Genomic DNA, 10,928 nt, shown 5'->3' with positions numbered 1-10,928 from the left:
CCGATTACTGCACTCATCGGGCGGAGGCCCCTACCACTTCCTCACCGTCTGAGACCGCAAGTCTCAACAATGGTCATTCCTCTCCCTATCATGTTTTTAATTTTCTAACTGTGGACAATGTTTTAAATGTGTGTTTACTTCTTCAAGATCTAGAACTAGATCAAATGATCCTGTTCCTTTCCAAGCTGTGCACCTGGCACCTTACCATGGCCCAACTGAAGCCACAACTGAAGCCACAGCTGAAGCCACAGTGGAAGCCACAACTGAAGCCACAGACAGTGCCACAGTGATGGCATCACTGAATGAGCAGAGAAGCAGCCAGGTTGCCAGTCCAAGGAGGAGGAAGATTGGTCTTAAGAAGAAGCTCACTCCAAAGAAGGTTGCTACCTCCACTCCACAGGGTGCAGCTGACCCATCCAGCCCAGCAGCAAATATCAGAGGCAGAAAAAAGCTTCATCTTGATTAAAAAACTGGTGACTCAGCTAGGTGACTCAACTCTTGTCCTTTTGAAACAACTCATGTTGGAGAACACCCATCTTTTGTGAACTTATGCCTATCATGTTAACATTATGTTGAACTTATGCCTATGATGTGAACTGATGACTGTGTTGTGAACTTATGGCTGTGTTGAAATACTATGTTAAACTTATGCCTGTGCAATGTTGGTATCATCAGTTTGGTCAAATGAAATGTTCACCATAAATTAGCACTGTTGTGTGGTCTGCAATGACATTCCAACATTGATTCATTCATTGATACATCATTGTTCATTCATACATGCATATAGATGAGCACAACTAAACACACAAACACACACCTACTTCTTCATTATTGCATACAAGGCAAGAAAGATGGCAACAAAGACTAGCTTCTCAATCCATTTTAGCTGCTGCATAACCCCATCAGCTCTGTCTTCCACTCCACCTCTAGCAGCAGCCTGGGTAGCTTCATGGATGATGGGCAAATGAGCTGGATCTGCAGTAGGTCCTGCTGCAACTGGCTACAGAGCCACTGGAGCTGCAATTTGTGCAGGAGTGACATCCATCTCATCCTCCCACTGATAGAATTGGCAACCTCCAGCCTGAGCACAAAATGGTCACCAGATTGTAGGAACCAAGCACTTGAGAAGTAGGAACAAACAAGAACATGACCAATGAACAAAGACATACCAAGAAGTATGGACACTTGTGGAAGACACGCTTGGTGTTCTTGCCGGTCATCGAGGTGAATCGATTGGCAAGCACCCTACAGTTGGGGCAAAACACCCGCCTGGTGAGCCGCCTCTCATAGCTACTGCTTGAAGCTTCAGACATGGTGAGTGCACTGCCTAGGGGAGCCAGGGTCATTTTGGCGCCAAAGCCAACAAGATTGGCGCCAAAACCCACCTGAATGGCGCCAAGAGGCTAGGTCCTGGGAGTGGCATAGAAGAAACACACAAGTTTTCAGTCATCCTCTTACTCCCCAGTGGCATTCAAGTCTTTTTCCACCTCCGTTACCAACCGTTAGTAGCTACAATGGATGGAATGGCTTGGGCGAAAGAAGTTTCCAAACCCAGGGACGGCAGTGATAGACCCAACTTTGTAGGGGCATTGACGATTAGGCCATCTTTTTTAATGGCACTGGCGTAAAAGGCTCAAAATTTTAAGAGCCGATCTAGGGTTTTCATCTCTACCGTCAATTTGATTCATCCAACGGTGGAGATAGAGATGAGGTTGCTGGGCCTTGGACCTTTGGGTTGAATAGAGACTTTTAGCCCTTTACTATTTATTATTATTTTCTATTTTTGACTAATTATGCCTTATTTTAGAACTGTAAAATAATGTCAAACGACAAAGTTATTGACAACAAAGTTGTAGAGCACATCGAGAACTACATCTCCCATTTTGGTCATGTCTCCGTCCGAGTTTATTTCAACAATTTAAAATTTGAATTTCAAAATATGATAAATTTAAACAGAATTTGGGACACTAAATTATTTTCAAATGGAAAAGTTGCCAACAACAAAGTTGTACAAATCATCAAGACCTACAACTTTTATTTTGGTCATTTCTCCATCATGCTTTGTTTGAACAATTCAAATTTTGAATTTCAAAAAATAATAACTTCGAACCAGATTTTGAAACCCTAAATCATTTCAACTGAAAAAGTCATGAATATAAAAGTTGTCGAACTCATCAAAATCCACAACTTTTATTTTGGCCATTTCTTCATCGGACAGAGGTGGGTGGAGGAGAGAGATGCGACTATACGATGTGCAGAGTACCTGATTAAAAAGGAATTAATGATTAATAACTAACTGGGTGCCTCTGTGAGGATAGCATTTGTGTAGAATGGACTAAACGTCCTATGTATCTGTTCTATTCAGACGTCCGGACGATAGCATCACCTATTATATATATATCAGGTAGTATAGATCAATATTATAGGAAGTTGACGTTGGAATGGTCTCAGCTTAGTCAATGACTGACCGAGTCATTAGGACGTCATTAGTAGTTCCTTGATCTGGGGCCCATTGAATTAACTAATGGCCCAGTCCAGTCTGTCCCGTCCTATCCTCACCGAGACAAAAGGAAGACAAAAAAAAAAAAAAAGCTTCTCAACTTCGCCTATATGAATGTTGATCGTTGTTTGTTGGGTATCTGTTCTCAAGTCTTTTGTCGAGTGTTTATCTGTGCGGTCATCCATATTGCAAAGCGTCGTACATGTTTGGTTTTGAGATCTGAAGCTTTTCACAGCATATGTACAATTTAGATGAAAATTAGTTTCCGGATATTTATGTAATCCATAGTGTTTATAACATGTTGATGTGCCCAACTATTATTTAATATAATTCTTCTTTCGTCAAAAAAAAAAATAAAAAAGAGTAAAGGGGTCTCATCTCCGAGTGATTAACCTAACCCCTCTCCACTGTTTAACCTAACTGATCAAGGTAAGCACAGATTGGTCTAAAGATCAGAATCCAGCCGCTGCCCATCCCAATAATGGCATCTCTCTCCTCCCGATGTCGAGTCTACTGCCTTTCGGTGGCTGAGTACCACGAGTCTACCGCGACTTCCGATCCACTTCGACATTCCAACGCCGTACACTAGCGACTGCACGGGTGTTGGTCTTATTCAGACAAAATTACCAACCTAAAAAATGGTAATCCCTAAGTTCTAGGTGTTCTAATGTTGAGCTAGGTGTAGTTAAGATCCTATTAAGGCTATATAAATTCTAACAATTGAGTGACTGGACCCGCCAGTGGCCAGCCAGTCAGCCACTTTCCAGCTAGTGGTGGTTTCGAATGGCACCTCCATACTTCACTGAAAGAAAAATTGTGGGGCGGTACGCACTTCGTTCAGCTCAGGCCGGTTTGCCGCTGTCATCGGTCCTCGTTGCAGTCTGCGCAAGGGCAAGCAGTTCATGTGGGGGGTGGGCCCTTGTGTTCTTATGTTTGTACGGACGACTGCTGGCGCAAGCGCAACGACGCCGAGCACATTTGCTTCATCGTTGAGTCGTTGGGCTTGGCCTTAAAACGCTGGGCCTGGGTTTGCTTCTCTCCTTTACCTGCAAGTAACTCTGGGCATAATTAACCGAAGACAGAAGACCGAACCGAAAAGACCGAGACTGAGACCGAAAAGTTCGGTCATGAGTTCGGTCCTGGCTCCCAACTAACCGAAGTAACCGATAGAAGTTCGGTCATATGTGTCGGTTAACCGAAGTGACCGAACTGACCGTACTTCTGTAGACTTCGTTCGTAATGTACTGATGAAAGCCCATTGAATTGAGGCCCAGTCCAATGTACTAATGTAACCCTAGGTATATAAGAGTAAGACTCCGAACTCTTCCAGTCTTCCTTCCTGTTATATTGTGTTGTTATTTTTTTGCCTTCAAATAGCAAGCATGCTGTTGAAAATTGCTATAGATTCTGCTATTGTTTGTGGCTGGTACTCAGGTCCGGTTAGTTCGGTCGTGACCGAGACCGAACCGAACTAACCGAGACCGAACTTCCTCGGTCTTCGTTTTTTGCAAAGACCGATCGGTCCCAGGTTTCTGATGACCGAACTGACCGAATGACTGAGGAACCGAACCGATCGGTTCGGTCTGACCGAATGCCCAGGGTGACCTGCAAGTTGTGTCCATACCGTACGGTATCATCACTTAGTGGCCTGTCTCTATGCTGTCTTCAACGTGAGCCCAAATTTAAAATGGGTCTCTAACACAATTTCTATAGCCTTCAACAACAGAGTACCTATACGGAAGACTCATTTTATGCGTCAGGAGAGACATAACCTAAATCTGAGTATCCTCTCTCCTGGAGACCCTTTTGCAGAAATGGTTGTCTTTTGGGTCTTGTTGTTGGAGAAGACCAAAAATAGGTATTGAACACTTTGGCCCTATTCGGTTTACCCCATATTTGGTTTGTTCGGCTTCTTTTTTCAGCCAGAACAATGTTTTTCTCTCACAATAATTCAGCCGAAACAGTGTTTTTCAGCCAGTTTCAGACCAGCGAACGGGGCCTTTGCCTGTAGCGTTACCTAAAGGACGAATGCGTCTTGTATTTTGGGTCGCAATTGTTGGAGACAGTCTTAGCTGACTGCTAGTGCCATATGGTAATAATAACAAAATGCCAGCTGACAAAGGCAAGCGTAGTGTCAGCTACTTTGGCTGCTTGAACACCTGAAAAGGATCGCCGCGGTTGGCTGCTATGGCCAAAGGATCCTATGGTAATTTCTCTTAAAAGGCACAGAAAGGAGGATGCATGCAAAAGACACACAATTAGCATCCTCGACACGCACACTGGCCGGCCGGGCAGAGATTATTGGAGAGTTGTAGACTGTTGGCATACAGGAACACCACCCTAACTTACCATTAGACGTGCATGCGTGTGTAGGTTTACCCAACCAGCTGCTCGCAGTTAGCATCGGAGTTTTGGTTGGTGTGGTGCAGAGCCCTGTGCTGCTGTTCCACAGCACCAGCGTTCATGCCACGGTGCTCGGGGTGCAGCAGCTGCACCTAGCCGGGCACGGGGAGAGGTACATCGTCGGCTGCCCCAACCTGCTCATCCTCCTGCTGTCCACTCTCCATTGACCGCGGGCCGTCGACATCAGGGTCGTCTACGCGGAGTCCTTGAGGCATGCTCTACGATATGTACATCCCTAGTCTTGAGCACTTTTTTTCTCGAAAGTGCCATAGGCACGGTTTTCATTAAGTAGAAGTAGAGTTTTATAAATTAAAGCTGGAACGGTAATTTTTTATTATCGAGCCAAAGACTGACAGAGTTCACACAGTTGTGAACTTAGCGACCAAGTGAAGGATCAAGTCCCGTGGAGACCCTGAGCTCAACGGCTAAACGGGTAAAGAGCGTCATCCTCGAAGCCAGTGAGGTTTAGCTCCATGGCAACTGGATCGAAGCCTAGAGTGAAGAGCGCCTGAAGGGCCTCTATTTTGGAGGGCGACAACGGCGCAGCGAAGAGGGCCTTGAGACTGTCCAAAGCCACAGGGTCTAGACCCTGCGGCCTATCTGCGATCCCTAGCTTTTGCTTGAGCACATTTTGTGCTTGGAGAGTCGGGTTGGAGGCCTTGGTCTTAGCTGCCAGCCTCCCACTCCGACGCACCCCTTGAAGGTGTCTTGGACTTTCTCAGCCTCAGCGTGCTGAGCAACGGGGTGTCGAGCGGGATGCATACCCGCACCTCCAATTGTGCCAACAGGGACTGGGCCCTCGAAACGGGCGGCGCCGCGTTGTCGACGCCAGGATGGCCAACCTGCGTTGGCGCAGAAACGGCCACCTGATCCGCAACGCCGTGCTGTCCCATCCTTGGTGGCGTGACTTGCGGCATCTCCAGCTCAGGCGACAACGGTGGCGAAACCGTCGTTAGGGAGGCGCCCGCCGGAGTAGTGGGGTAGCAAGGCGTTGTTGGTCCTACTGGCCGGGTCGCGACGAGCGAGGCGGTGAGCTCCTCCAACATCGGGTCAACCCACGCGGGAGGCCCTGCGCCCACGCAGGGTTCCAAGACTAGCGGGTCCGGCTTAGGAAAGCAGGCAGCGGCGGCGGTAGAAGCTTCGCCCGATGCCGTCGGAGCGGCCCGTGCCAACCTCCCTAGACACCTTCGTCGTTGGTGTTGCTGGCCGCCGCCGGCAGTAATGACGCTGTCTGGCACGGTCTCACCAGTGCCACTTGAAGCACCGTGGTCCGCCGGCCGAGCAACGGAGCTGCTGGTGGGGTCACAGTGACCCTCCCTGGTAGCACAGCCGGCTGGTGCAGTGGTTTTCGGCACCGCAGCGTTGCTGGTGGCCTTACCGCGGTCGGCTACACCGTCGCCGTGGATGTCGGTGTTGTGTAGCACCGGCTATGTCCGGCGTCTCGTCCGCCGCCGCCTCGTTCGTCGCCTCCATCGTTGGCTTCGGCCGACAGACGCTGGAGCAGACAACGCAGGTGCGGCTGTATCCGCCTCCATCGGATCACCGTTGGCGGGTGGCCGGGTGACCGGGGTAAGGTCTCGGGCAAGCGGTCGTGGCCGGCCGCGTATACCAGCAGCTGTAGGAGGCCTCCGCTGCTGTCCACCACCGTCCACTGGCCGAGCACGAGGCCGCTTGTAGTCCCTGGCCAGGTGTCGTAACTCATGGCAGTGCAGGCATCTCGGCGGCAGATGGCAGGTGGCAACCCTGTGGCTGTATGATAGGCAGTTGAGGCACCTGTCACGTAGCGCGTCTTGGAGGCGGTGACGTCGATGACACCATCCCCGGAGGTCATTGGCAACAACCTGCTGAACCTAACGATGGTACTACGAGGCTGAGACGCCTAGCACCTCTTGCCACCCATCACGATCTGGCGAGGAGGCCCTTCGGTAGGGGCCAAGCCAGCTGTGCAGTAACACCCCCCCCCCCCGCATCTGCTGAAGATGCCCTGCACGGTGGGTGTGACGAGGAGACGGTGGGGTGTGCTAAGCGCTGGGTCTGACGTGTTGGCACATCGGCGTCAGGTGCGGTGGACCTACGGCGAGGACCCAGCCGTTGGTGCACCGAAATCCGCTCCACAGCCTGGGTCTCCATCGTCGGAACGTAGCAATGAGTCCTAGGACCGGCGTTTGGCCTCGCGTGCCTTGGTCGACGACGCCCATGCACGGAAGCCTCGTTCGTGCCTGATCGACTGGGTCGGTGATGCCTTCCCTTGCGCATGTGCCTGTGCTTGCGGCACCCAAGATCCGCATCGGGTGCGGAGAAGCGGCGTCGGTGGGTTTCAGGGACTCGCTCTCCGAGTCTCAGGTGAGCCGGCCCACGCCAGAGCCACCGACAATCCTCTCCCCACGGGAAGGAGCACCGCCGGGATCGCGCTGCTGCCTCCTGTGACGAGACTGCAAGGAGCGCCTAGCGAGCGTGCGACCACCGCTAGGACTGCCCCTGGAGCGGGAGCCTGGGACGACACCGGCTCCCTAACTGGAGAAGGTCCCCGTGGCGACGGCCTGCGGACCGTGTCGAGGTAGGGAGTTGGTGAGGCCATCGGCGTGGGCTCGTCATCGTAGTCGTCGCGGAAGCCATCGTCTGCCCACCAGTGGAACTTGGAGTGGCCCTCCGAGGCACCGCTGGGGTAGAAGGGTGCGGCGTCGGGAGAGAGGGGCGAGCCATGGTGGCTGGAGGCGGAGCAGGGCACCGAATCCACCGGCGGGCCCAGGATCCACTGATGCCCAAATTCACGGGGTGCACGAGATGCAGCCGGCGGCGGCGGCGGGCCACAGTGCTGGGGAGCAGCCCGTGGAGGTGGAGAGGCACCCAGAGGCGGGGATGGGGCCTTGGCCGCCGAATCTGGTCATGGGAGGGCCGTGGGTGCCGGATCCGGCTCCGCCGGCGGCCGGAATGGCGCGGCGGCCTCGCACATGCCGTCCCCCGCGCGCGGCTGGGCAGGGGAGGGGAGGGGGCCGAGGGGAGGGGAGGGGAGGGGGAGGCGGGCGCCGGGGCCAGGGCTGCCGCCGGCCCCGGCGACGGTGGGGCGGGGGTGGCCGCCAGGGGCAGGCGGAGGGGAGTCACTATCCTAGAGATATTACGCACGACCTAGCCTTGAGCACTGATTAGTGTAGTTCTGTTTCTTGCATACCAAGCAGTGTGAAATCACATGTTTTCAGTATTACAGAATATGAAATCACATAATCATCCTTTCAAGATCACTACATTGAGTTGATACAACAATCTCGAAAGCCCTTCCAACATTCGATGCCAATGATGCATAGATCCAAAAAAAAGTTTTTAATAACAATTACTTATACACGGATAATAGTGAATCTAAAGACTAGATTGACACCCATAAGTCTAGAAAATTATATTTCTGCATAACCAACAGTGCCCGCAACAATGCCACCACAAACATGTCTTGTGCGGTTGGCCTCTGTAGAATAGCCTAAGTACGGCGTCTACCAACCATGGTCGGTATGCAATACTCTAATCTTCTGAATTCATATGTAATTTTTTTTTATCCATGTGTGTGTATACTTACTACTACGCCCTTGTTTAGGCCCCGTTTAGATCCAAAAATTTTTGGATTTTGGATACTGTAGCACTTTCGTTTATATTTGGCAATTAGTGTCTAATTATGGACTAATTAGGTTCAAAAGTTTCGTCTCACGATTTCTCACCTAACTGTGCAATTAGTTTTTTTTCGTCTACATTTAGTACTCCATGCATGTGCCGCAAAATTCGATGGGATGGATACTATGCAAAATTTTTTGGCAACTAAACAGGCCCTTAGTCCCCCATTTTTCAAAATTTGGCACTATGCAAAAAGAAGATTCCCCGTCACATCAAACTTGCGGTACGTGCATGGAGTACTAAATGTTGACGAAATCAAAAACTAATTGCACAGTTTGGTTGTACTTTGCGAGACGAACGTTTTGAGCCTAATTAGTCAACGATTGGACAATTATTATAAAATACAAACAAAACACTACAGTGTCCAACAGTGCCGCTACCGTACCTGCGAGTCCGGCGGCGCCGAATCCGGGCCCGAACTAAACGCGGCCTACCAGTGAGAAGAAACATCCAAATAAGCATATATAGCGGCAGCGGACCACGTGCATAGTTTAAGCCCTGCTGCTCTTGTCGCCAGACGCCAGCCATAGGCCATAGCTAGCTTTTCTATGGCTTGCCTCGAGGCCTTGTACGAACTGCTGTCTATTTCTCTGTGGGCCATAGACGGATGCAATATTGCAATCAATTTGAGTCATGAATAGTACCAGCCTCACCTTTCACATGCATGGGTGGTGTTCGACCTTGCGTATTCCTTTTTAATAGCGTTGAATTGAAATTGTCGACAACTTTGAGAGCATTTCAAGATTAATTGGAAGCATTAGACTGCTAATTTTTTCATTTTATTGGAGGCTACATTGTCTTGGATGGGTGCCATCCGTTGCCAGAGCATATAGGACGTCAGCTTTCGTCTTCACCAACACACAAGAGGGACTAAATTTAAGTCACGAAACACAGCGCTGGCATTTTGGTTACAATTTAATTAACTCCACTGGAATTTGGTCAAAGGTTCTAATACAAGTAGTTAGGAAGATGCATCCAAACAACCGATATATGCTAAGAGGCTAAGACCGGTTCCGTTGTTTAGGTGCTGTTTGCATGATTGGGAGTCAGGGAGGGGTGGAATGATGAGAGTAAGGTATATTCCACTTAGATTCGGGACGACTCTGCCCTCAGAAATTGAGCAGACAAGGTCTCGAGAAGTGGAACGGCGTTGCCGCGTCGCGCGTGGTCACGTCAGAGGAAGAGGAGGAGAAGGGGAGGGGTCCGGCTGAGCTCCGGCACCCCATAGGCACTACTACAGTATTCTTTCTGTAGGCGGTCACAATGGATTTTCGGAGGCGGGCAAAACGGTCTGCTTTTGTGGCAACATCTGCAAAAACCAATTTTTACACAGAAGGACACTCGCTCGCTTGCGAAATTCAATTAAAAAAATAACGGCAAGCCCATCGATGGGCTCGCCAAGTCCACCGTCACCGCTGCCGGATCCGCGTGAATGCGCTGCCGCCGCTCGTCGGGGCGGCTGTCCCCACCGGATCCGCTCGTCGGGGCCGCTGTCCACCGGATCCGCGTGTCAGGGCCACCGTCCATTGGATCCGTGCATCGAGGCCACACTCCACCACTTGATCTGCTCATCGGGGCCACCCTCCACCGGATCCGCTCGTCGGGGCCGTTCTCCATGGGACCTGCATGTGTGTGCCGCTGCTCGTATGGGCCACTGCCGGGGTGGAGGCCACCACGCCGCGTTGTCGCCGGGACCAGATCTGCCTAGGGAAGGAGGCCGCGTCCCACGGACCGTCGCTTGGGTAGGTGGCGCCCCTTGAGCCGCTGTCGGGGTGGAGGTTGCTGCCCCCGTGCATGCGCTTGCACACCTACCACCGGTGATGTCCTTGCGCCGCGCAGCGTCCACACCAGAGAGAGAAGTGACATAGCCGATTGAGACTTGAGAGAGACAGAGAGAGCTGAGGAGCATCCAAACCCTAACTTCTCGTACATATACGTGGGCACCAATAACAGGCTTCTTGGGTCTTTTGGATCTTGGGCCCTTTTCATGAGACGGACCTCTCTTAAGAGGTATGCCTCCGAAAATAGCCTTCATTTTCGGAGATGGGCCCCTTAAGTGGCCCGCCTCCGTAAATACATCATGTTAGGAGGTGTGCAATATATGACTGCCTGCGTAAATAAAACGTTCGCCTCCATAAATCAATTTTGCTAGGCGGGCAATTGTGACCACCTCATTTTCGGAGACGGACCCATTAAGTGGCCCGCCTCTATAAATACATGTTAGGAGGTGTGCAATATCTGACTGCCTGCATAAATAAAACGTTCGTCTCTGTAAATCAATTTTGCGAGACAGACAATTGTGACCACCTCCATAAATAAAATGACCGTCTCTTGAAATCCTCAGGTATTTTAGGAAACGGTTGCATTT

The 10,928-nt window shown here is 50.8% G+C and overlaps 1 protein-coding gene across 1 annotated transcript; it reads right to left on the bottom strand.

Moving 5' to 3' along the window:
• Positions 1-7,220: 7,220 nt before the first annotated feature.
• Positions 7,221-10,177, bottom strand: LOC136543317 (uncharacterized). The gene is made up of 3 exons (XM_066535797.1): positions 9,959-10,177; positions 7,809-8,009; positions 7,221-7,718 (listed from the first exon to the last, which is right to left on the bottom strand). Exons 1-3 carry the CDS (start codon positions 10,175-10,177, stop codon positions 7,221-7,223), a joined length of 918 nt encoding a protein of 305 aa, XP_066391894.1.
• Between the last annotated feature and the right edge of the window lie 751 nt (positions 10,178-10,928).

The sequence above is a fragment of the Miscanthus floridulus genome, chromosome 3 (genome assembly GCF_019320115.1).
Source record: "Miscanthus floridulus cultivar M001 chromosome 3, ASM1932011v1, whole genome shotgun sequence".
Lineage (NCBI taxonomy): Eukaryota > Viridiplantae > Streptophyta > Magnoliopsida > Poales > Poaceae > Miscanthus > Miscanthus floridulus.
The sequence above is the reverse complement of the archived record's forward strand: the minus strand, read 5'-3'. Positions and strand labels throughout refer to the sequence as shown.